The sequence below is a fragment of the Embiotoca jacksoni genome, unplaced genomic scaffold (assembly GCF_022577435.1).
Source record: "Embiotoca jacksoni isolate LCO1_2020_lvr unplaced genomic scaffold, fEmbJac1.0.p SCAF_3, whole genome shotgun sequence".
NCBI classification, from domain to species: Eukaryota; Metazoa; Chordata; class Actinopteri; family Embiotocidae; genus Embiotoca; species Embiotoca jacksoni.
In genome coordinates, this window is record NW_027185381.1 from 22656033 (window position 1) to 22683617 (window position 27585).

At 40.5% G+C, this 27585-nt stretch overlaps 1 protein-coding gene across 1 annotated transcript in view; it reads right to left on the reverse strand.

Moving 5' to 3' along the window:
- Nucleotides 1-27585, reverse strand: part of LOC138206514 (solute carrier family 66 member 2) — a 46015-nt gene that overhangs the window by 17659 nt on the left and 771 nt on the right. Inside the window, exons 2-4 of the mRNA XM_069163277.1 lie at nt 25430-25693; nt 24745-24878; nt 787-1003 (exon numbers count right to left, since the gene is read on the reverse strand). Coding sequence (XP_069019378.1) covers nt 787-1003; nt 24745-24878; nt 25430-25638 — 560 coding nt within the window. The 5' untranslated portion in view covers nt 25639-25693. The remainder of the gene's footprint in view (nt 1-786; nt 1004-24744; nt 24879-25429; nt 25694-27585) is intronic.

The following is a 27585-nucleotide window of genomic DNA, read 5'->3' on the forward strand; positions in this document are numbered from 1 at the left end:
AAAAGTTAAATATTTGTTGTATCTCTGCAGGCTTTTAATCAGCGATCAGTGACCATCAGAGGATGTGAGGACGAATTCACACACACACACACACACACACACACGCATGCACCCACACACACACACACACACACACACAGTATAATGTGGAAATAATGATCATAATTGGCAAGAAGGTTTTGTGCCATTAGGGGCATAATTGTCTCAAAATGCAAACTAAGGCTTTTGTTTGCCTGCGGTCTATCTCTTCATTCAAGGTGACCTTGAATTTAAAGTGGGAATATAAACCTTCAAATGTAGCATTTATTAAATCTATCAATAACATTTCTTGAAAGCGACCAAGTGTTTTCATTGATTTTACAGGGAATACATTTTCTGCTAATAGTGCAGTTAAAACATAGTGTATGTAAAGAAGGACTTCATGTAACGTTAATCCTTTTTGTGTAAAATTTAAATCCATGTGTCAGTGAAACAGACTGAGCTTATGTAACCGTTCAAAGCTCATCCTTTGGGTTTATCCAATCTTTTACTCACTTTTTTCTTTTTCATGTGCGCTCCGATGACTATAATGACCTTGTTAGCGTGTTTTGTTTATGAGGATAGAAAGTACTCGGGCTCCTTGGGCAATAGAGATAATGAGAGTACCACTCATGTGGCGTTAGTGAGCTCTTGTGAGCCCTGAGAACCTTTCAAGCCATATGGGAGCGTGCCTCTGTATGCCAGTGGGAGTACAGTGAGTGGTGAGGTTGGGCAGAGCTCTTGTTTGACCTTGGGAGTGTGCTGTACCTCATGCCTTTGGTGGAGCGGTTGTGGAGGTTTTGCAGTAGCTGCGGGAGGCCCAGCATGGCCTCAAACACCACAGCCAGGGAGCCCAGCGTCTCCACGAACACAGCGGAGTCCAGCAGCAGCAAGGTGACGACCGCACACAGCACGGTGAAGCCGAAGCAGAAGAGGAGGTAGTCCTCGAAGGCGCTCCACTGCCAGAAGTAGTGAAGGTTCAAGTCTGGAGAGAGAGGAGAGTAAAGCAAATTCAGACAAAATATTTAACTTGTAGTCGATGTTTGTTGTTCGTATTATTTACGGGCAAGAATGAAGTGAACAGGTGGCAGGTGGAGGAGAGAGGAAATGGAAAGGAAAGCAAAGATTGGGAGTAAGTGACTGAGAGAATTTTAAAATGACAGAAAGCCCGGCGAGATGATCAAAACAAAGATGCAAAGTGAGAGTGAGGAAGTGCGTGTGCCGCGCTGAAGTTGAGAATATGCTTACAATACGTGCAGTTGGAAACGGAAGAGCAAAAGTGACAGGCAGAGAATTGAAAGCAGTCAGTGGGATATAGCGGGAATAAGGAAGGCAGGAGGAAAGTGCAGGAGTGAGAGTGTTTCATTAAAGTATGCATAGAAATTCTGCAAAGACAGCACTCTTAAATCAATACTCTGCACATGCACAATTGAAAGGAACAAAGATAAATTAGATACTCAAAAGCTTTTACATTTCTATTTTGGAATAACGTGGCCTTCAGCGAGGCCAGCCTACACATTTAAGTTTATCAACTTTGGTTTAAAGCTACCTTTTCACTGACACAACCCTATTTATCATGAGTGCCTTCACAATTCAGTAGCACGAAGACCAAAGCTTTTGTTCGTTCTTTAAAACATCAGACTAAAAAGGTGCGATTGTGTGATAGAATGTAACTAATGTGGACAGTCACAGTGGTCCTGGTGCCCTTTTCTGTCCTGCAAGCTTCGGGGACGGTTAGCTCGATGCTTGGGGGACGTTTCAGGAGCAGTCGAGGAAGGCTTGTGAGCGGAAAACATTAGCGCTCTAGATTCCCATCACCATCAGCCATCTCTTCAATGGACCATAATGTGAGAATGATCGACAATCTCTCATTGCTTATGTATGACCATTGAGCGGTGGAAAACCAGCTGACATCAGCTTAGGGGGATTGATAAATAAGAACACATTTGTTACCGTGGTGACTCAAGCATGACTTGGCATGCTGCGAACCACCTGATTTCACACTTAATGCTACTTGAGTTGCACCTTTATAATTAGTTGGAGTGTGTGTGAACATTTCGCATGTGTGTGCCTGTGCTTGAATTTCACTGTTAAGGGAGGTCAAATGTCAGCAGCACGGACAGGTGACATGCAGGCCGTTTTGGGCTGAAACTTTTTTTTGTTGTTATTTTTCATTTATTTATCACCTATTTTGTCGGATTGACAATTTAATATAACACAAAATTGTGTTTTCAGTGAATACCATGTGATAGCAAGTTTTATTCCACATTTCGTGCCTCTTTTTTTCTCATGTATCCTGTCCTTGTCTCTAATGTGGAAATACTGAGCAAAAAATGTCAGAAAATAGTTTATAAATAATTCTCACAAGGTGATTGCATTTTCGGTCAACTAAAAACTGAGTTCTCAGTTCTCAGGTACTCTATTTAATGCTCCCGTTGTCCGAGGGTGAAAATGACCCGCAGCTGTGTTCAACCAAGTTCTATTTTATTTTATATTTTTTATTTTTATTTTTATATACCAATGATCCCAGAAAATATAAAAATAAAATAGAACTTGGTTGAACACAGCTGCAGGTCATTTTGACCCGAGGACAACGGAAGGGTTAAATTGACACAGAAGAGAGAAAAGCAGCAGCAAAATTGTCAATTACTCTTTTTGTGTATCGACTTTTTCATTAATCAACTAACATTGTCAACACCAATCAGTTTAAGGTCAGGACTGGATTAGTTTGTGTGCTGTGCTCTGCTATAACATTTAATTCAGAAATAGATTAGTGAACTGAAAATGAATCAAGTCAAATAAACTTCATTTATTTAGCCCTACATCTCATCATACATCCTCTGTCCTTAGTCCTGAAAATGTGGGACTTTAAAAACAGAGGAGGTCTCACTCCTCCAGAATGAACGCACATGCAAAATATGTTATGTGTGCAGGACAGAAAACCACAGATTTACAGTAAGTACAATCAGTATGAAACATTTTGAAACAGATTTTTAACATATATGAAGAGGACAGCTTTTACAGTCAAAATATTGATAAATGTTTCATAGTTGTCACAGTAATACATTTGGCTTTTTGGCTGCATGCCGTACTGGTAACACATTATAAAGGGACAGGCAGTGTTGTTCCTCTGTTGCCTGGTAGGTAGAGGTATGTGAGGAAACTGCAATGATTTCCCTGTTGATGCAAAGAGGAAACCAGCAGTCACAATTCCTCCGTCTCACTGAAAGAGAAGCAGCTTTAAGTGCGTCTCTGTCTGAACAGGGACTTGCGCATTTACAGTATATAATCTCACATGATGTATGTATGTGGTCACACAAAATATGCATGACTACGCCCGGACACCAGGCTGGGACTGTTTTCCATTCTACTCCAGTGAGCTGCATCTGCCGTCGCATCTCGGGACAGACAGAGTGAGACATCACGCGGCGAGTGCAGAGTGGCATGTTTGTGGCAAATAGGGAACGTGATTAATGACTTTATTACCGGTAGCCACAAAAGACACATCGCCCACAGCTGACAACAGGCGAGTGAGGTGAGAGAGGAGAGGCCTAACACAGCACAGCACAACGCAACGCAACGCAATGCACACACACACACACACACACACACACACACACACACACACACACACACACACACACACACACACACGACATGACAAATATATTCTCTCTGGGCAGACTTGTGTCTGTTATCAGAAAAACTATGATGTGGACAGAAGTGCTGGAGACCGCAGATAGCCTGCCACACTTCAGTTCTCGACAAGGTATTCCCAAATCCCTCCTCGATCCTGATGCCCCTTTACTTCAAAAGGACATCATGCCATTGCAAAGTCATTGCAGCCACCGGGGGCTGCCAGATGGAGACTGGAGAGCCAGGAGAGGCTGCCCTTTATCAGGAACATAAAAGCCTTTTCGTTTCCTTTCGCAAGGTGGTAAAATATAAACATGCTGACAGCAGCAACAATGAGAGTAGCGTTATTTCAAAACTACCGTCAACTATTCAGAGCATAAAACCTCCAGCCGAGGCACTCACATTTCAACTCTCGCATTTTTTTTTTTTATTTTTTTTAGCTCATCTCACCCTCCCCTTCATCTCTCCTGCTTAACGGCAGCACACAGACGCACAGACACCGAAATACACTCTTGTCTTGTACCCTTACCAAGCAATCCAATCTATTTCATACATAAAGCAACGCACCAACTTACCCCGGCTCCCTCTTTCTCTCTCCACCCCATTTCATCACTATACAGCCCTGCATGTTTACCTGCATAATCAAATTGCCCGGAAGAGTATAATGAAGAGAGAAAGCTATGCATCATTCATGGACTCATCCCTTTTATTTGTTCTCCTCTCATACCGTGAATCATCCCCAGCTTCCTTTCCCTGACACTTCTTTCCTCTCAGTATTTCAGTCCCTTTTTCACACACCTCGAAGTCTTCCCTTCACCCATGCTTTCATGGCGGCTGTCCTGTCCCCCCTGGATGGTACAGGTGGCTTGGCCTTTTCCAAACAGGATCTCCTGTCTGGTGTGTGTCAAGGCCAGGGCCCCACTTCAAAGACCCCAGAGACTCCTGAGTGCCAGGAGAAGATGAGGCTCTTTTCTTCACACAGACTCTTTGTTTACACAAAGCCCATTCAAGATCAAACAATTCAATTACTAAAAAACGGCAGAGGAAGCGGTCCCGAGGATGCCAATACCTGTGTATGAAGTTACTCTGGGAAGATGTGAAGTTGCTCAGGCAGGATAAGTCAATCAATTTGTGTTTGTGTGTGTCTGTTGAGGTGAAAGTCTGGAGCATTGCCAGCCTCAACAGGTGTAGCTATGGTGTAGCATCCTCTAGACTTTTGTTTCAGCGCTGGTAGAGCTTAACAGCAGTGTCATGCAAGCTGCAAAGAGGCAGGGGAAGTTGATTAGAGATGGAAGGAGGGATGGAGAAAGGCAGAGGTTGAGTGAGTCAGTCAAGAAGATGTACAGTACAGAGGCTGAAGTCAAGGTATTTCCCATCAGGCTGAGCAGAGATAGAGAGAGAGAGAGAGAGAGAGAGAGAGAGAGAGAGAGAGAGAGAGAGAGAGGGAGGGAGTGCAGTATGGACCCGAGAGTAGCAACTCTGAGACAGAGAAAAGGATTGACACTGACAGGGGGAGAGCTTTGAGATAGGCTGACTCAGCACTGCAAGTCTGCGAGAACAACTTGGCTCTATGGAGTCTGCTCTGCGTTGTTTAAGATGTGTGAAAGTTGCTGTTTGACATCTCTTGTAGGCTGTTTGTTTGGTGCTCGGCTCGCTGGCCTAATGTGTGGTTAGAAAAAAAAGTATTAACTGATAGCTTCCCTGATATCTGCAGGTAGTTTGTTCCCCAGCTTTGGAGCGTAGTTGACAAAAGCTGAATCCATAACTATGAAAACAAACATTGTGCTCTATAATGATGTTCCCCAGAGGCAGCATGTAAAGTGAGAATAGTAAAGGACCGAGGCAGCTGCCCTGTGGAACCCCACAGCAGCTGTCATGTTTCTTGGGCACACGATGTCCAATGCTGACATAAAATTTCCTCCCTTTGATGTATGTTTTGAACCAGTTTATGTTCAATTAAGTTCAATTATTCAAGTTGAGCAATTCAAACTCAAATGTATATGATTCAAATTCAGTTTCGACTGACACACATTTCTGACTATAATTTCTTGCATGCTTGCATCTGTGTGTGGTTTTTCCAGCAGAATGGGGTTACACAGCATTGCAATACACTGGATAGTGTATCTGAGATTAATTTGTTTTCTGTTGCATTATCTTTTCAGCTTACGTGTCTAAATCAGTTTTGGATTTGTTGCTTCAGTGCCCTATTAGTTCCAAGTACAACCAGTGCTTTAATCCTTTGTGTGCAGTACATTAACAAAATAAATTAAGTTTTGACAGATGGCCACATTTGTTCCTTTGCATTCTTCTATGCATATCTGTTCACAGGTACAAATGGGAAACATTTGCATAACATTATGTGTATTAGAAGTCATTCATGCAGTAAAATCCAAGTAATGCAGAAATCAATAGTTTACAGGGTCTTTCTTGAAAGCCTAATGGTGAGGCCCTGGGGAGCTGTTTAAAAGAAGGTTTCCTACAAAGCATGTGCTATAAGCTGCAAAGCTTCACAAAACACAAATCCACACTCAACCATAGAAATAAATGCATTTCTATTACAAAATCCCCCTTTCAAAAGTGTTTTCATATCATCATTTTTTTTGGGCTCTACAACTGCTGCGACATTTTTAGAGAGAACAGAAAAAAATGAAAAGAAAGAAGTGAAAGTGAATCAGTCAATGCTGCTGCAGGTAATTACTGTATAGTGGAATCTATGTCCATTATCGATGCCTGCTTTTTCCTGTGTAGGGCCATGGGGGAGTGGGAAGGGACGATCCCAGCTGATTATGGATCGATTATCAGTTCACGAAACATTTTCTGATGATCGTTTTAGCTATACTGTTTAAACATTATATTTTACTAGTGCTATTATTATTAATATTATTATTATTATCATACTATTACATCTTATTTGCAGCATTTTGACTCTTACAAAAAAAAAGGAAAAAAAAAAAGCCATAAAATTAAATATAATTCAAATTTGGGAGGAGCGTAAAGAGGAGTTAAATGTATTTTATTCATGCTCCGCAGCAAATCATCTTTTGTCAAGAGCACTATTTCCTGTCCTCCGCTTCTCCTGTAGTAGCACTTCTGAAAGTGGGCAGCTTTGACCTTGCTAATGAACAATGACTGTGTTTTTCCACCAACGATTATTTCCACACCGAATGTGTTCTTTCTCGCCTCTTGACCGAGACGAGGCTCAACTAATGAGCTATATTGGCATCAACAACGCACAACAACAATTCTGCGACCCCTTGACCTCTTCTACATGCTAATGGTTTCCACATTTATTCCCATTTCATAAAAGAATAATTATGGGATACTTAAGAGCTCCATTTCAATGTCAGAGCACGCACTCCTTCTCTGACAAGGACTGAGCAACTTTCACATTATACATGTGAATAGAGCCACCTCAGTGTGAAACTCCTGGTAATGGACAGATAGAGGCATGCAGAAAAGGTCTATTTAAATTTGTTTTTATAGACATGTACTGGTAAAGATATTCAGCTTTACAATAGGAAGACTCATGAGCCTGTCTGAATGCCTGTTGACAGAATACTATATGTATATCAGTCAGTACAGTCGGTATGACATCTCCACGATTGAAAACATTTGTTTCAGCTTCAGGTCCATTGACAATTCTGGTATATCGTCACCCTCCCACATCCTCCACCCCCAATTCAATCTACCTTTTAACATTCATTCTGGCTCTACTGGCTCCGTCCACTTTCGGCCCAAAAAGTCAGTGACTGACGCCTGCAGCTCTGAGATAAATGAGAGTGAGTCAGTCGGCTGTGCTGTGCTACAGCAACAAAAAAAGATACACAGGCCTGCTTCCAGCGCTGGCCAAGGTTCCTGCATGTACTGTATCTATATGTGTTTACTTCTTTGTTAGAATTTAAGTTTCATGGGCTCATGCGAAACTAGAGTCCGAGATCCATTTTGGCACTTGACACCGAATGAGCTTTCTCAGTTGAAGCTCGGACACTTTGAAAAAGCCCTCTCCTCCAGATCAGGTCGTCAACTTCAAGATCAGTATTATGTATTATCACTGGCACTTCCAGATTAGGCCCAATTTAAATTGAATGTTTTTCAGTATTGCCGATTGCTGCTTGTGTACATCCTCCCGAGTTGTTTTGGGTTAATATTGTATTTAATTTATTTTACTTTTGTTGTATTAATTATTTCAAGTCTATCTGGTTTGCTTTAATTCTGTTTGATGTTGTGCAGCACTAAAATTGTGTGTTATATACATATACATAAACTGACTTGATCATAATTCAAAATGAGTATCATTGTGATTCACTATAATTACAGCCATTTGTTTTGTTGAGCGCAATGCATAACAATAAATTTTTTTTTGATTAGATCTGAAAGTGACCCGAGAACCAATCAGAAATAGACCAGAGGATAATTAGACTTGACTAGAAATTCAAACCCAAATAGACGATAGATAGAAACACAGACAGGTGCATGTTGCTTCACCAACTGATGTTTTTCCCCTGCACTTCATAATACACACTTTAATCTCCCCTCAAAAATCCTCCTGTGACTACTACCACATGAGCTAATATAAAGTCTGCCTGGATCAACTCATATATTAGATGTATTAACAAGACCTGAGATGTGACAAAGAAATTGGACTCTATCTAACCCAGCTACACTGAAGGCAATGTGGGAACAGACTCAGTTTAGATTTTGGGTTCTCTCTAGCGTTTCTTTCTTTTTTATGCCCTCTTACTCTGTGGCTCACAGCACCTCCGGCATTCTCTGTAGGTTTCCTATACTGTAAGTTCCATTAAGCAGAGAAAATCAGATATAAAAAGCTCTTCATTGGCTCATGCTTCACTTGTCCTGATAGTAACTGCATAAGATTCTGCATTTCTCCTCGCACACCAGCTAAATCCGTAAACTTCTCAAATCTTGTGAAGATCACACGGGTTTGGGTGTATCTGCAGGTGGTTTGGCCCTAAGGAACTTCAGCTTGCTCTCTTTGAAGTCCTTTACTTGTTTGGGATTTGCTGTCTGCAGCAAAGTGAAAGTTTGACATTGTTTCAAAGAAAACGTTGCTCTGTTTCCTGTCGTTTTCTTTTTCAAAGGTCATTATGAGCAAGAAGATATGTTTTGTTATGGATGCCGTTGGTTGATGAGCTGTCATCGTCTAATCCCAAACACTAGCGACTTTCATTTCTGACATCAATCAAACTAGATGACTCGGTTTCTCCAAATCTTTCATTTTCACCATTTTTTGTAATTAATAATTTTGTTCCCAGAAACTTTAAAGGCAACAAAACTCTGATCTGATTCTTTATTTTCAGCAGGAGTAGAACACTGGCTGAAAAAACATCAGGAGATTCAGATGAGGCAAAACATCCCTGGCCTTCTTTAAAAAAAAATGTCTTCTTGCGCTTTCAGCCGGTGTTGGCAGCTCATGCTGTCAGACTACAATGAGCTCGGGTGGTGAATGCTTGTTTGATAGCAGAACATCAGAGTACTGAGCTGACACTGAGCTGACAGCAAGCAAGAAAGTCCTGGAAAGTCGACTGTGCTAATGCCCATAAATGTAACTGCTTACCTGATTATATGAACAATTACATGTTTTTTTATTGTTATAGCTCTACATGTTGGAGTCGAAATAAAAACAACAGCTGTGAGACAACAGCGATGGCTTTTGCTAAGTTCAAAATGCAGGACTAATTTTGTTTTTCTTTTTAAAATTATTTCACAATCTTCCAATTTTAACACAATGCATCAGGATAATAAGATTATTTACCGTGTGTCAAGGAGAATTTCCAGGTCCTGTAATCAGCATAGCCACAAAATGTACTCTGGCAAAAGGGCTGTTACTTGTTACTTTTTTTTTGGAAACGGGGTTGTACATTCAATAACAACCCCGTTTCCAAAAAAAACAAAAAAAAAACTAACAGCCCTTTATCTGGAGTACATTTTGTGGCTATGCTGATTACAGCTGATATACAACGGCATTTTAAAGACTGAACTGTGGAAAAGTGTTGGAGTAGTGGACCATGGCGCTGAGTGGTGAAGCCCCAGAGCTGAGCTGCACTGACCTTGGCGCTGAGGATGACAGAGTGGAGTGGAAGCAACTGAGGAGGTGAAACATCGCTGGAGCGCTCTACCCTTCCTAACACATGCTGGGAGAGCGTGACAGAGAGGCCGAGGAGTCGGAGATCAAATTAACTATACTTTGGTTCTTGTTCTTTTGTCCGTTCTTGACTCATTCTGCCTCCCTCAACACTCTCTCACAGACACACAGCGCTGGTGTGGGTGTGCATACTGTACTCGTTGCTGCCCTTTATGATATAGAGCTGAGCGGGTAAAATGACCTACAGATAACATTGCGATATATTGTGATACGCAATATATATATATCTTGATATTTTGAAATCTCCTCGAAAGCACTTCATTGAATATTCGATTTAACCTTTTGACGCAGTCAATCCCACCAGTGAGATGACACTGGTGGATGCAATACATGTTTGCATGAAAACATTGTTGTTCATAGTCATCAGTGGTTTCCATTGGAACCATTTTAAACTTGCACGCAACTAAAGGGGGGAAACACAACCATGTTAAATTTAACAAAACAGTATTTATCAAAACCAACGTGTGACCCTGATAGCTGGTATGTACGGTACGTAAATTGGAGGAGCTGGGCATACTGAACCCATCATGTGGAGAGGAGCAACGTGCTGCCTAAAGCCTGGAATACACTGCCTGCTTTACCTGTTGCTGTGTGGCCTCATTTCATATCAACGGATCAGAGCAGCCACACTCAGACGCGTGTCTCATCAGCGTCTACTCATATTTGACGTTACCCAACATGAACCTCAGCTCACTGAAAATGCTGCTGACTCGTTCGCAAACAGTCTAACAGTAGCTGATGGCGTAACATGAATAACAAGCAGTTTTACATCAACTTGGGCTGATTTTGGATTGATGCAGCTGTCACCAGGTTAATTCAAGGCTGGCGGTTCAGTTTTTCTGATGTGTTTCTTGATGTGACATTAAAACAAGTTCAGTATCCGAGAGCAACAGATAGGAGGTCATTGTGTGACGAACAGTGACAGACTTCTGATAGGGTTTCACAGGTTCAACTATGTGTTGTGTATGTTGCCCAGGATACTCAAAAGGAACTGTGTGTGCTACACAAAGCGTGTACGTTTGTTTTCATTGCAGTTCATTATCATATTAGCAGGGTATTTTTTTTTCAACCAAACTGTCCCAAAATGAATTTACATAATGTTTTAATTAATCATTAGCTAATTCCTTTGGTAATTGTTAACCTTGAGCCCCAGCCAAAGTAGGTCTTATTCCAGCAGTTTAAAAAAAAAAAATTACGTGACAAGCCGCAATATATCCAGTGTATTTCATCTATTGCACATTACTTAAAAACTTAGATATTCTCTGTTCTATTTGCCTCTTTGTTTCCTTTTTGTTTGACACACACACACACACACACACACACACACACACACACACACACACACACACACACACACACACACACACACACACACACACACACACACAGAGTCAAAGTTAAGCTTCCCTGTGTGTGAAGGTGATCTGGCCTGATAATAATCAGCTGTTGACCAGATGGAGGCGTCAGTAGGTCCAGATAAGGACAAAGCAACACACGGGACCAAAAGGGGTCGAGACTATTTGTTGGGGTTTACCAGGACAGACCCATTATCAATGGGGCGCTTTCTTCCTTTGGAGATAAGCAGGTGTAACTCAAAGATAATGTGACTGAGAAATAAAATCAGGGGGAGCACCGGTACTATTATTAGCTACAGAATTACATTGTGTATGTCAAAAGCTCTCCCGATCAAACAACATGACCTTCATTTCAGAGCTGGCAGTGCGCGATGCGGCCCGTCTGTGTACAAGGGCAAGGCTTTGTTATCTATGTGGGTTTCTAATGGTGTGATTATATCCATTATTAACATCAGTTTTAACATTATTAACGTGAATGTTAATTGATATCAAGAAGCACTCTTGCGTTTTTATTTAGTAGTGGGAATTTGGCGTAAGTCAATGTATCGTTCATGATAATATTGGTTTGACAATTTGATTATGGCAATATTTTAACTTTATGCTTACATATAAAACTATAACACTTTGTATTTTATTGCATTTGTATGTTCTTGGAATTAATACTCAATTAGTTTTCAGTATTTTGTCATATCTTTAAGATTAACGTTATTTGCAGACATTCTTTTAGTAACATTATTTCAGGGCCGTTCAGCCCACCTTTGGGGTTCATTAATCATATTCTTCAATCACATCTGGCAGGTTGCTGAACCTTCCAACAGCATAACATGCATCATGAGGGCTCACGAACAGTCATTGAAAGAGAGTGAAATATCTGAGGCAACGTGAGACTGAACAGCTTCCGAAGATACATAGCACGAAAACATGAAAGGCAGTAAGGGCAGATCAAATTTAAATTAGTATGACTCTCGCATGAATAAACATGTGACGGCTCACATACTTGCAAACCTGGAAAGCTGATACAGTGTGGTTAATGTCATGAATATTGAAAGAGAGTGCTGCACCTTTACTCACACTGGTACAAATGAGTTCTTCCACCATGTCTGCATTTAGTGTGAGCCGCATGTTTGGAGAGCGAGAGCAGCAGCAGCAGCAGCAGCAGCAGCAGCAGCAGCAGCAGCAGCAGCAGCAGCAGCAGCAGCAGCATGTGCCGTGGGTCACATTTATAGGTGTATAGCGTGACTGTCTAGACTGCTGGCTTTACTATAATAGCTATAATAACTATAATATATGAGAAGAACAACTTAACAAAAGCATGTTAACAGTGTAAACAATAAACTGTTTACCCTATATATGAATCATGATACTTACACTTCCATGAAAAAAAAACTATTATTTGTCTCACAGCATGCTCAGAAATGTGAGGAAATAACTCGAATTAGCAGCTGTGATCTTCTGCCAGATATTCATCTGTTAATGTTAAAAGCAAAGCAATTTGAATAAACTGCACAAACGAAATGATTTTTCTTTGTCTCACACATGATTGCCTCTGGCTTGACATGCACACAGTAACGACGCATCATTCTTCATTCGCTTAATTTTCTGCTTGAGCAGTGCATAGAAAATACGAATATGTGATGGCATCACTGAAGTGATCCAGGGGATTCGTGATAATTTATTTTTTTCTGCAAGATACAGAGGACTGTGGACATGCGCACGCACACACACACGCACACACACACACACACACACACACACACACGAACACACGCACACACACTACACTACACTACACAGCCACAAACACTTCATCTTCCTCAGGGTACAATTACCACATCACCCAGTCTGAGTCCACAGTAATTAGCAAAGCGGCGACTCATTAAAACTCATTATTTAGATAGAATGTCCATTGAACTTCCTCCCTATGCGACTGGCTACATTCCTTTGTTCCTTTCTTCCCGCGTCTGTGTAGTTACCCACCAAAGAAAATGTCCATTGAACTTTAATGGGAGTGTTTATACCTGTGGCTTGTTATTTATTTGTCTTTGTTCCAATGGTTCTCTGCTCTAAAAATTTCAACTTTAAGCGACATTTAAACAATTTACTCAAAAACGTGTTCGTCGGATTTGTCACCAAACCTGGTCAGGATCATCTACAAGATGTGTTGATTTAAATTTCTTTATGTAAACTTATTTTAAAAGTAAAGGTCTCTGGGCAGCAAGTTAAGTGTTTACAGTAAGGGTTTGTGAATTTGAGGAGGTTTAATTCATTTCCCTGTGTTTCCCACAGCGTTTCTTTTTGCCATCTTTCACTGAAAAGACGGCTTGCTGTAAATAGTTATCATATCAGTAATAAAATGATGAAATGACTTCTGTATGCAATGATACACCGTGTTTACAGGCAGAGCCCGTCCCTTTAAAGGAGCTGGCTGTGCATCTGACGTCAGATTGTGCGGGGAAGTGAAGTTTTCATGCGAGTGAAGGAGTGTGTTGTCAACGTCCTTCTGCGGTCGCCATAAATTAGTAAAGGTCCGGTTCCTGCAAATGCAACTGTCTCTCTCTAATAGGCCTCTCCACGGCGGAAAATAAGTTTGGATGTGTGAGGCTAGTTACCGGCCACGAGCCAGGCAGAACGGGCAATATTCAGCACAGAACCAGAGTCTCCATGCTCTGCGCTATCTGGGGAAATATAGGTAACACATGGAAAAAAAATCAAGAGAAAACTAGAAATGCATTTTCAAACAAAAACGTTTTTCTTCTTTGCATGGTGGAGTTTTAACCAGCAGAGATGAACTGTGTGCACAGACACCGTACAGAGATATCTCCAAATTCTCTAAAACGTTTTATATTATGCACCGTAAATTATGAAATCCCCAAATTCTTTGCAATTTTACATTAAAGAACAGTATTCTTAAATTGTTTTCCCACACAGTCTTTCACAGTGATGAACCCGTTCCCATCTTCACTGCTTTCCCAACTTTTTCTGAAACGTGTTGCGAGCGTCAAATTCAAAATGAGCATGTATTTTTCAACGACACAATTTTTCCGCTTCAGCATTTCATTTTGTCTTTGGTCTATTTGTAATTAAAAATATGTTTACATTATTTGCAAATCATCACGCGAATCAGCAATAGAGCTGTTGACATTAAGTTGCACCATCGTCCACTTCCTTCAACAGTTTAGAGAGAACAGAAATAAAGAGAGATTTACTGGGTCGGGCAGAAAGAGGGAAATTACATTGAGAAGCTGTAGCATGAGAAAAACAATGAAGTAAAAGTACAACAGACAAAGGGGTGGATGGAGAGGACAGATAGTAGACATCCTACTATGGAGATAACTGCATGTCTGAGGAATCTCTGGTTAGGTTTATGACACAATTAGTCTAGTGTTTTAGCGTCACAGTGCCTATTACAATGAGACATGTTTACCTGCAGTACTAAAGTCATCTGTGGAGCCAAAATAAATTCAGAAAGGCAAATTGGTTTGCAGTTTATTCAAAGGTTTAATATATTACTACTACCTCAAAGGTAAATCTTCAACCTATCAAGAGAGAAATGATTATCTGAAAGTAACAGATTTAAGGTCATAAAAGATCTCCGCAAACTCATTTATTTTACTTCCAACATAAACTCGATGTTTAAAACAAAATGGAAGGCATTTAAGTGCCCTGTGTTAAATGACTCGTAATATAAATCTAAATTGATTCAAAATAATGATTTTGCATTTATGCTCGAACATATTGGTCACAGATGACACTTCTAGTTGTTGCAAACTTTATTTTAGAGGCTGCAACTTCGCCGTATCAACTTTGTGTTAACAACAGCTGCCGTCCCCATTTCTGGCTCTGACTGTTTTTTGGATAAAGATCTGATCTTTGTGACATGGTGGAAGTACCACCTGTTGTTACAAAATCCCTCAAACCCAAACCAACCAAAACATTTGACAAAATATACTGTCAACAAACAACAAACCAAATCACCCGCTTAGCAGTTTTTTTTCTGTTATGCCAGCTTGATAGTGACATTGCAATTTGTCTGGCTGGTGTTGTCTAGGTCTGACTCCGTAGAGGTGAGTGTGTTTGGGTTTGAGGGCAGTCTTGCAGGTACTGATGTTCTCAGGAAGCACAGCGTGACATGTTGGAGGACGAGTCAGAGAAGTCTGCCCAAGTCTGGAGTCTCATGGATGGCAGAGCGCCCAGGGCACAGCTTCACCTCTCCAATTAGGACAGCAGGAAAGACAGATTTCTGCTCCATCATGTGCTCTAAAACACTGCTGTAAGTTATTCTACAAAATGGATCATCCCTGAATTGTTGTAAAGTTTGGAGACTGAGAAAGTTCGGAGAGTTTTTACTTCACGGCAAGTTTGAGTTGTAACTTGAGGTGTAACCCAGATTATCTCAAACTGTTCAGTGAGTCGTGAACTTGGTGACGAACAGCCTCGACATTGAATATTTGGCCACTGAAATGATGAAAATACACCAATTAAGAATAAAGTTTTGAATGGTAAATTCTTTTAGTTTGCATATTTCCTACAGGGCAGATGTATGTGATTGCAGGTCTGTGTGTGAGAGATAAAATATATGAGGCAAAGGTTTCTCTTAATGAGCGAGCCTAAAGGGTTTTTAAAATTTGGCTCTATCATATTCCCTCTGATCCGGTCCGATCAGAGCGCAGCACATCGAGCAGCGGAGCCGTGCGAGGGTGAGGGAGGATCGGTTGAGGCCAAACTCATTTCAGTTCAATTCAATGAGGGAATAATGAGCTTAAACCTCACAGCAATCAGTGTTTATCATGCCACCTCCTTGATATTGTGAAGTCAAGGATTAATGTGCATTAACCCTCCAAGAATTGCATGAGTCGCTCGCTCATCATATGCACATCACTGTAGCGTTGCAAAAGAATTACATAGTAATTCTGCTTGTGGTAACAAGCTGTCCATAATCAGCAGTTTTTCTACAAAGTACTTCATGTATTTAAGTCTTAGTCATCACTTGTCTTGGACTGTCTCCTCGGACAGCTGGCGTGACAGAAAAGCATACAAAGCTATCCAGCTAGCAAATGTTTGGTTCATTTCTGGAAGTGGCCATGAGTTAATGAAAGAGACATTTTCAGTTTGTCCTATTGAGAGAAGAATTAATTTCATTTGTCATTTGAAGTCTGCAGTGTGGTGCTGAAACTTTGCAGGATTTGCAGGAAGTCAATCAACTGAAAATGAATCAGTGACAGTTCTGATGTATTCACTTTATTAATTGAGAATTAATGCTTTTAAATATGTTGGTTGAATAGTTAAATATTATTAACTTTACTATGTTAAATTATTAGATTCAAAAAAGAAAAAAAAAACCTTCTTTGTTAAATCTTTGGTCCTTGTGAGGATACTTATCGATATACTGCTTGGAAATTGTATGGTATTGACTTCATGTTTACTTAGCTGGCCTGATACATATTCATTTTCTGACTCTGTAGCTCTGAAATCTAATAATAATAATAATAATAATAATAATAATAATAATAATAATAATAAAGTACTTGGATTGAATTTCTGTCAGCCAATTTGCCAAGGCAATCAACTGGAGCATCTGCAAAAAACACAATTCCCAATAAAAGACGGCACCCTCGAAAGAGTGACCCTGAAAATAATCTTGGATGGGTTCCCCGTCTTGCAGGCATAAGGGGCACACACACACACACACACACACACACTCTGGTACCCAAACACAAAAACAGATGTGCAACATGCCCTGAGATTCTCTCTCTCACACACACTTAAATACAGTACACGTAACATAACAGATGGGTACCCGAACACCCTCTCTTTACGCACACACACCTGTCAGGTTACGTGGTGGAGATGGATGGTGATAAACGGTGTCTGTTTGTCAGGTCGTCTCTCTAGTGCCGGTGTAACGAGGTGACACACTGTCCTGACTGACACAACCGGTTCGACAGGGTCAAAGACAAGTTCATGAATTACTAACCTACATCCATGAATAACTGCTAGGTATCAGGGCAGACCCCCAGAGAGGGGCTGAGAAAATGTGCTCAGTATCAAATTTTCTATTAGAGAGCTTAGCGTGAGTTTCAATTCCTTCTTGATGTGACCTTTTTTTTGGACCAGGTGAGTCAATTAAGACCACAATCAGATTCACATTAGCCATGAAATGTTTCATTAAACCTTTAAAAACACACCTATTTCTTAGGCTTCTGCTCAAAAATTGCAAAAAGAGTATATCTCTGCAACCACAATAAAAAAAAAATATATATATATATTTTTTTTTTGTAAATTATTTTTTGTAATGGAGATTTATTTCAAATAAAAACATTTTTTAAATCCCTTGTGAGACTAACAGACATCCACAACCCCTTTTTTTCTGAAGGCCTTACGAGCACTTTCGATTTTGGGATGATGGCAACACACTTCAATAGCGAAGAGGACAAAAGAACCCGGATGTTAAAAGTAAAATCAGACAGGGTTCACCTGATGTTTTATCACTGGTACCTAAACTGAAATCCCTGATCGCATGGTTTTAAAGATGTGATACATTTAATAATAAATGTAAGAGTGTACTTACTCTTTTCATGTGACTGATCTGTTTTTTTCTTCTTCATCTAGATCATGAAAATGACAACAAAGTGTCTATTTTGTGTCATTTAAACAACAACAAAAAAGAATCCAATGTTTGCCAAATATGTCATAAAAAGCAAACTATTTCCATTGGGTGTACTTACTCTGATAAAACTGTATGTATTATATGTTGTACAACTGGCACACACATAAGCACACGTTGTCTGGAGAATACCAGCAGTCGAATAATTCATTAGAACAATGAACAGCCCCTGAGGACTGAATGGTCCTTTGCCATCAGAAGAAAATAGCTTCCTGTTTTACTACCTTTCAAAAGGCCACCACTCCTATTGCAAATGTATCATATGCAGAACACACAGCAGGTACAACTCTGACTAGGAAAAACAGCTTCCTCAATCCAAAAATGGAATTACAAATATTATCTTTGTTTGAGAAAAATGTTTTCACAAAGCTTCCCGTGAGCCTCCGTAAAAACTTAGGAGCAAAAACATGATCTCCCCAAATACTCCCTCTGAGGCATGTCATTTTATTTCCATTTTTCAAATATCCTGCTGAAGTAATCCAATATGCTCGCCTGTTAATAAAGCACCCCTCACCTGCCTAACTTCATTTTACTTGCTAATTAAACTTTGCTGTTATCAGGGGTTTAATTAAAAACACTCCATGTTGAAAGTAAGCAGAACATTTTTTGTGTGTTGTAGGATATGCAAATTAAATTTGGGTAAATGTGTGTGTGTGTGTGTGTGTGTGTGTGTGTGTGTGTGTGTTTGTCACACCTGATTCGTCCCGCTGCAGTGCTGTCTGAGTGTTGCAGATAAGCATGAGTGGCAGAGTCGTCATACACTGCACCACACAGTCATTACGTTACTGTGATGGTATATTGAGCAGAGCTCTGTAAATACTTCATACTAAAACCCAGTCATACCTGCGTATCATTCCTAATGTGTTTCAGGTTGAATGGTTGGAGTGGACCACTAACAGAATAAGAGACAGAACCCCTCCCTTTCCCGTGTCTCCTTCTCCACACTAGACTTTCTGAAGTCCAGCTATCGTGTCCTGACAGTCAGCCGCAAAAATGAACAAAGTACAGCGAGCACCGACTTAGACTTTAAAATCTATTCTTTACCTTTAGACAATAATTAGAAGCACGTTTTGTGTGTGCTCACCGACTTTGTAATTACAACCCCGTTTCCAAAAAGGTTGTGTGAAATGTAAATAAAAACCGAATGCAATAATTTGAAGATCACGTAAAACCTTATTTAATTACAAATATACCAAAGACAACATATCAAATGTTGAAACGGAGAAATGTTATTGTTTTATTAAAAAGATATGCTTATTTTAAATTTGATGCCAACAACATGTTATAAAAAAGTTGGAACCGGAGCATGTTTGACTCTGTTTTACATCACCTCTTCTGTTTCCAAAGATCTGTGGAGGTTTGGGAACTGAGACCAGTTGCTGGAGTTTTTAAGTTAAATGTATATGTAGACTTTCAGCTGCTCAACAGTTCAGGGTCTCCCTTTGTGGTGTTTTTCATGTCACGATGTGCCAAATTTTGCAAATGGGTGACAGGTCTGGACGGCGGGCAGGCAGGCAAGTTTAGCACCCAGACTCTTCTACTGGAGAACTAAGCCGTTATAATACATGCAGGATCTAGTTTGGCATTGTTTTGCTGAAATAAGTAAGGCCTTCCCTGAAAAAAAAAAACGTTGTCTGGGTGGAAGCATATGTTGCTCCAAAACCTGTATTAATGGTGCCTTCCCAGATGTGCAAGCTACCCACGCCATGTGCACGAATGCACTGTAATCAACTGTGTGCTGATAACAAGCTGGATGGTCCCTCTCGTCTTTAGCCCAGATTAATGCGTGATATCGAAAAACAATCTCAAATTTGGATTTGTCAGTTTTACAATTTGCCTCAGTCCATCTGAAATGAGCTCGGGCCCAGATAAGGCGGCGGTGTTTCTGGATCATATTTATAAATGGTTTCTTCTTCGCATGGTCAAGTTTTAACCAGAGTTTGTGGATGCAGCGTCTGATGGTAAAGAATATGAAAATATTTCTAGGATTATACACATTCTTTCTTATTAGGCTACACCCACAAAAACAGAAGCGGTGTCACTAAATCTGGTACCGGTGCTACCTGAAAGAGATCAATTAAACAGTCAAGCTTGAAATGGAAGTGTTTAAGACTCACTATCACAGCATGAGATAAAACTCAAGCACAGAGATGATACTCTTACCAATCTAGCCAAAAATCTGTATCTACAAATGCTGGCTGAAGTCACATTATTAAAGGGAATGCAGGCAGCTTTACCCTCAAGGCACTACACCAACTCAGGGTCACAGCTCTTTATCAGTGTCCAAGAAAATAACGCACTTAGGCCACGAAGCAGCCTCAAGTAAATAGCTAAAGGTTCGTACATATTCACAGCACGGTTAACTACGTGATTGTGGAAGTAAAAGAGAATCTACCTTTCCCTCCCAGTCAAGCTGTCCTTCAGCCCAAAATAGTAGTAATGTGTCTTTTGATTACTCTAGTAATTCATTTAAATTCATTTAAGTTGCTCTTCAATGATATTTCAGTCTTTAAGACAGGCGGAAGAACTGAAGCTGTATGTGATAGCAATGCTGTGAATTTATGAGGTAATACGTTTCTAGAAAACAGTGCGTGTGCTTACTTATTCTTGCCTGGGCAAATAAAAGAAGAGTGAAAGTTCATTTTGTCTCATAAAGACAATGAATTAGTCACCGATTGAGCACACCTGCTTTAAACAATTCCCTTCACGCTCGCAGTGTCTGCGCTGTCTCACCTCTCCCGAAGAGGTTATCGAGAACAAATTGGAGTCGCCGCTCACCGCTTGAGAGTGAATGGTTTTAAGGATGACCACAGGGTCAAAACCAGCCATCAAGAGTCCCATCTCCTGTTCTATTCATGGTCTGGTAAGCTCTCACTGGCTTCCACAGATAGGATGTTAAATTGTGGCTCTTTTCTTTGTGACTCATAAAGTGGGGTTGTAGGTGTAAGTGTGGGCTGGTTAAATAGAAAAGTAAAAAAAAAAAAAGAATATTAACTGCATGCAAGGGCTACACACATTAAAAAAAAAAAAAAAAAAAAAAAAAAAATCATAAGAAGTGATATCAAATGTGTTAAAGGAGTCAGGTGTGCTTTACTCACTTCAACCAGTAGAGGAGGACGTTGTTCCATCTTTAAATGAAGTCATGGTCCCTCAAATCAACTCTAACTTAATTTCTACTAAGTGTTTAGTACTTCATATTGACAACGTAGATTTAATCAATAACAATTCCTTGACTGGCTTTTACTGTGTTCCCCCAGCACTTAAATTATGTACACTGCAAAGTTACTCCCAACATTCATTGGACCGAGCTTGCCACTTAGCCTCGGGTCATGTTTGCCTTTGAACATATTTTCTCCCCTTACCCCCCATCAGGCTCCCATTCCCTGTATCATAAGGCCAGGACTGTTAATGTGGCACCCTGAGGCGACCACTGGAAGTCACTGCAAAGTCAGAACTCTGAGTCAGCTCACTGTAGAGACCATTGCAATGACTCGGCTGTGGCACACAGGCTTCAATTTTAGCCTTACTTTATTTTTGCTCGTGATCCAAAAGTTACATTTAGAGATCATAACAAATTTTCTAACTAGCAAATACCGCTCAACATACTTTGACCAGAAAATATCTAGACATTTCTGTAGTTTCACCTGTACAGGTGATTATGTGAAGAGAATATTATAATGGTTTAGGGTTAAGATCCGATCTGTTCAGGACGCCTTCGGAGGTGGCCTGGACCACTTGTGGCCACATTTGTTTAGCAGTGGGAACGCAAAGCGTCCTGAGGACGTATTGTAAGACCGCCTACTCGGCTGACGTCCTCTGAATATCAATAAAAATGAATGGCACAGATGATGGAAACTAAGATCAGGTCCAGGTGGACTGTGAGGCAGTTTGTGTGTAATCAGAAGCACAATACTTTACTTGTTCACATCGAATTCAATAATTACTGGTATTCTATCCTTGTTTCCATGAAAACAGAGGAAATGTTACACTGAAGTCTGAGCATTAAATAGCACAGCAATCCAAACTTGAAGCTGTGCAACATCTCTTTCCTTAGAGGACAGTGAAAGAGGGCAGTTCATCGTTTATTTCTTTGACTGTCACTCTCGTTTCAGTGTTGTCGGCATAGCGACACCCTTACTATGTTACCACGCGCCACGTTTTTGAAGGGTACATCAAAAAAGGAACCCACATTATTTCCTGGCAACAATAATTACCGCCTACACTTTGTTTGGAAACATTACACTAACGCACCGTGGATAGAGACAATGGTAAACCAGCATGAAAGTAGACCAGCGGGTTTGTGAGAAAGGGGACAATTAAACTCAGGTTGGCAATCAAACAATCCAACAGGCTTAAATGGGATTCTCATATGCATTTTCAATTCGTACCAAAGCATTTAGGAACACTGAATAGCCAGCTGCATTTTGAAAAAAAAAAAAAAAAAAAAGAAGCTTTGTGTGCATAGTTGGACTGCACATGATTCAGAGCAGCATGCCAGACTTCATCAGTACCACACTGAACACCCGCCTCAGGCTATTTAAGGAACCCAATTCAGCAGACAAACATCACTGTAATTTGGACCACAGAAAATGCACATGGCAGGAACACGTGCACGAAGATGACTATACCTTTTGAAGAATGGAAAAATAAAATCAGAACAGGTGGAGGAGAAAATTGAGCACAATCAGGACCAGCGGCATATAACAGGTATGAATCGGCAGCAACAGGTGGAGGAGGTTGCAAGTCACAAGTGATTCTCTGTTTTATGTTATGTGTAAATTTGTGGTTGGGTTGTGCGAGGCTTTCAGACCTAGAAAATGAGGTCAGCTGGAAGAGGACAGGTGCTGGCATACAAGACACTGGATCAGAGATGACCCATTATGGATTTTGGTAATCTCAGAGGTCTGTTAGTGGAAGTTATGGGGAGGAAGAGGAGGAGAAATGAAACAGCAACAGAAGGATCGACAGAGGGAAGAGAGAGGACAGAAGGAGAACAGTGGAGGAAGGTGGGAAATAAGAAGTGAGATGAAAGAAAATACAAAATAAAAAGAAGAGAGGAGTTCTGGGCGGTTAGTTGAGAAATGACAGGAAATTAAAGATTCACAAAAATAGCTACATGTTTGGAAAATCATGCCAACATGAATCTTGGGAAGAAGCAATTACTTAACATGGAGATGACCCTGTTCTGCTGGAAAGACTTAGCAGTGGGGGGACAGAGGGAGGAGCTGACTGTTGGGACGGAGGGCTGCTCCGATCTATTCTGGTCCTGATCCCACCATCCCCCCTTCGTACCCGCTTGCTGCGAAACCAGACCTCAAGCCTGCCCTTAAAAGAAGGGGGGGCTTACTGTGAGAGGGAGGCCGTGCCATGTTTTACAAACTCACGTCATAAAAAACAAAGTTGCGTACGAAGATTTGATCACTTTCACTGTTTTCTTTGAGTAACATCGAGCATCCACTGGAGTGGCTTAAAGATGTAAAGCCAATGGATTCCACCGTCAGACAAAACAGACAATCCACCACCACTTGTCAGAAATTGTTTTCGCGTGGGCTGATATAAAGAAAAGGGCCGATGATGAGTAATACATCTGCTCTTTGCAGAGACAAGTGAAGCGCAGATGTCTAAGATGATCATTACTCTCACCTCCAAACACACAAGCACTCCTCTCAATCAAAACTAATTTCAAAAGATTTGTCACTGACAGCGAAACAAATCGACACGTTCTGTTTCTCCTTTTTACATATCCATCAACATGTAATTTATGTCTTTAATAACGCATTGTATTCTGCATGATCAGAGTATTACAAGACTCCATCATTCATTTTCGGACTCTGTGGCTCTGAAATCTAATAATAACTTAAAAAAAACACAAAAAAACACTTAGATTGAATGTCTGTCAGCGCATTTGCAAAGGCAATCAAGTCGAGCACCTGTAAAAAACACAATTACCCATAAAAGCCTCAAAAGAGTGACCCTGAAAATAATCTTGGATGGGTTCCCCGTCTTGCAGGCATAAGGGGCGCGCACACACACACACACACACACACACACAGAGAATACACAGAAGAAGTGGATATTGGTCTGCTTAATCGTAGCTTGCTTTATCCCCTCTCACCCTGCACTAATGCCTCATCCATTTCCTCCTTCTACACACATACGCACAGAGCCGTGGTTCCATCACCAGGGTATTATATCGACTTACGTTAATTTTCGACTTACATTAATTTTCCCGTAACGATAACCAAAACTGTTAATTCCCTTAATACTTATCTGAACCTTAAACAAAGTGTTTTACATACATTTTCAATAATCTACAGTACGGGGACTAAGTTTGTGTCACCAAAGGGGAGGCAGGTCTCTGCAATGTAAACGGGGGTGTGTGTGTCCCCCCCCCTCAGCATGAGTAATCCAAGTGCAAACAAACATATATAGTCGAGCTCAGAATAGACTAATCTCATGTGTGACAGTGCAGCAACTAATACATCCATTGGACAGTTCTGCTTTGCCTTGCACTTTTCATAAATACCCCAGTATATATTGGATGATGTTTTCATTATGCATCGGGCTACATCTTACCAGTGCAAAGTAAAATGTAATTAAATGTCTAGACACAGGAAGCAAAGAAAAATATGAGACATGCAAATTTGGAAGAAGAAAATAAGTGGCCATCAGAGGTGAGGTATTTTGACAGCAGCATCTTTGCAGTCTAAGCTTTAACAATGGCTCCCTCTCTTGGCAAGAAGTAAGAGTGGAGGCACTTCCAAAATGCTGACACAGAGAAGTTGTATGCTGGATATGTCATTTGCTGCCCTGAAATGATTTGTAACGGACATCCATGTTGAGTTGTTGAGCGTGGGAATATTTAAGACTGTTGAAAATTGAGGTGACTTTGGCACAAGGTTGGTTACCTGAGAGTCGATGCTGCTTGGTGCTCACTCGGTTGGTGTTTTGGACGGTGCAGCAGAGGTGGAGCATGGCAAACATGGTGAGGATCATCACCACACTCTGAAGCAGCAGCGTCAGCTCAAACTGCTTCCCTATCCTGCCGAGCAGAGACCAAAACAACCCATGACGTGCCAGAGTTTAGACGCAGAGTTAATACGGGAGAGAAAAAGTCTGAAAATACAGATTACACAAACAATTATTCCATCTTGTGCATTAGAAATAATAGAAATGCCAAATAAACAACAGTAACAAATACCCAAGACGTATAAACATCACTGCTAACGCACGTAATCGTTCTCTTCGATTATATGGACTTTCCAACAGGACATGTCATATAGGCAATTAAAAGCAAGCCGTTACACAGATTTGATAGAAATTCAATGTTCATAAAAAAAAAATCTAGAAAATGTCTTATCCTGTTCCTGCAATCAACAAAAATGATTTATTATCAGCATATACTTCTGATTATCTAATCACTTTGATATTATTCTGCGATTTTTGTCTCTATTGCATTAATTTCATCAGATACCAAGATTGACCTCTGAAATGACCTGAAACTGCCTTTGGCTTCTAGAGGGAGAAAAAAAAGAAGGCAATTTAAAAAATAAATAAATTTGTAAGACAGACCAAAGATTCTCTGATCCTCACCAAAAGAATATACGCAGGATGTTGGCAACGAGCAGCACCAGGCAGACTCTGGTGGAGAAGCCCTCGGTGTTGCTGGTCTTCTGGATGTCCTGGAACTGCGGCACATAGGGCAGGGTTCCACCAAACACCATGATGAAGGACGCAAACCAGGACAGCAGCATCCACGAGCCCTCCATATCCTCCCCCTGCAGAACCCCGTCTGCATCCATCGCACTGAGACAATCTCAGGGGTGTCCAGGCGGTCTAGTGGCAGCACCTGGGAAGCTGACAGTTCAGCAGTGTTTTCACTAATAGTTATTGTCCCAATGCAAACACACTTCACAAACTTGGCTCTGAAATGTATATTAGCCAAGTGTCAATCAGACACATTATGAATGAGACATAATAAGACAATTACATTCAATGGCTAACTTGTGCCTGGTTTGAATTACTGCCTCTTCACAATAGTCTCTCTTTTCAGGAGAAAAAAAAAAAAAAAAAATCGAATTATAGCAGGCATTCGGCTCAGGCACAATGGCGACAATGTCGAACACACATAGTTTCAGGGAACATAAAAAAATGTAACATTGGACCAATATGGTCCTTTGAAATCACAAAGCAGGGAAAGTACAGCTGTATTAAAATAATGATGTCCAAAATCCATTTAAGTTGATTTTGCTTCAGGGTGCTGGTGTTGTGCACGTTCACTTTCTGTCGCAGCTTCCTTGGACTCTTAAACAGAGCACAGCCATTGTTGATGTTATAGCAACGCCTGAGCTTTTTTTTTTATTATAAGTCATGTGAAAAGGGACAATTACTTTATGTGGTCAAAATTACTTTTTGATTCATTGTTGGGGTTATAGAGTCCACAATATGAAATTTACACATTTGTAACCTTTTTTTTTTTTTTTTTTAAAGTAACTACTGCAACAATAATACATTATACACATTTCAGTGTGTCAGGAAATACTGACGGACTTGTTTGTCAAAAGAGATTTTATTCATTGCACTTTTTACTGGTTATTTTATTAATCTGGTAAAATGCCAAACATTCTCCAGTTACAGCTTCACAACTTCTACAATTTCACATTAATGAATAACAATAGATTCAAATAAAAACTGAAAGCAATTCCAAGTTGTAGCTTGTGTGCTCTCTCAGACAGGCTTCAATGTCACATTCAATGTCAGAAGATGATCCTTCTTGAAAACTGTTGCCTGAGGTAAACGAAGATGGTCAAACACTGAACCAGGGTTCAAAACAGTTGATCGTGAACAGAAATAATGACCAACTTGTGTATTGATATCATTTTTACACATACTGCAAAGCTCTTCCCGAAAACCTCATTTTGACTTTTTATTTTAGTCAGTCATATTGCACTGCCGGCTCACATTAGCAGTAAATGCAGGCTCAGAAATTGGAAGCAAGTCACAGTGTTTTGTGAATCAGCTGCCACTTACTTACTGCAGCAGGACAGAGATGGCAATTGGGGATTTTAATTCAAAGATCTGTAAATGTACCACGGCGAGAGAGGACATGGGAAAGGTCAAAGAGTCAATGGCCAGTGAGGGCAGACATGGAAGGGGGGTATTTGGGCCATTGCTAAGGTGACCCGGGTCGGAGGTGCCAACATTAGCTGCCACAGATAACAAGTGTAAATGCAAGTCTGCCTGTCCTCCTACTAACTGACTTCTGTCATAATGCAACCACGCAAGAGGTTCTTTACTCTGAACAGGAAGTTAGTGAGGCATGATTCTTCTTGTTGCTGCTTAGTAGTCATTGTGCAACTTAGGTGTGTTTTTCTTCAGCAAAGTTGAGAAACACAGGTCCAACAGAAATATGCACTCCCCTGTTCCCTTACTTACTGGCAGAGGGGGTCAGCTGACAAATCACTCTGTAGCTTAGAGAGCCAGTGAATACTGAGTCAACAACACCCTAAGCACATAATAAAAACCTCACCAACAGGTTCTCTGATGGTAACTTATCATCCCACCCAGAATATGATTGCTGTTAGTTGTTTTTTTCCAACAAATTAACAACAAATTAACCAGAAGATGAATGAAGTCTGATTTCTCATTAGACAGCTATTATTTAAACTCAGTAGGTATAGACATGAGGATATCAATATCAAGGCGAGACCACCGCTTAAAAGCCAATACCTGGCAGATGGATCTCATAG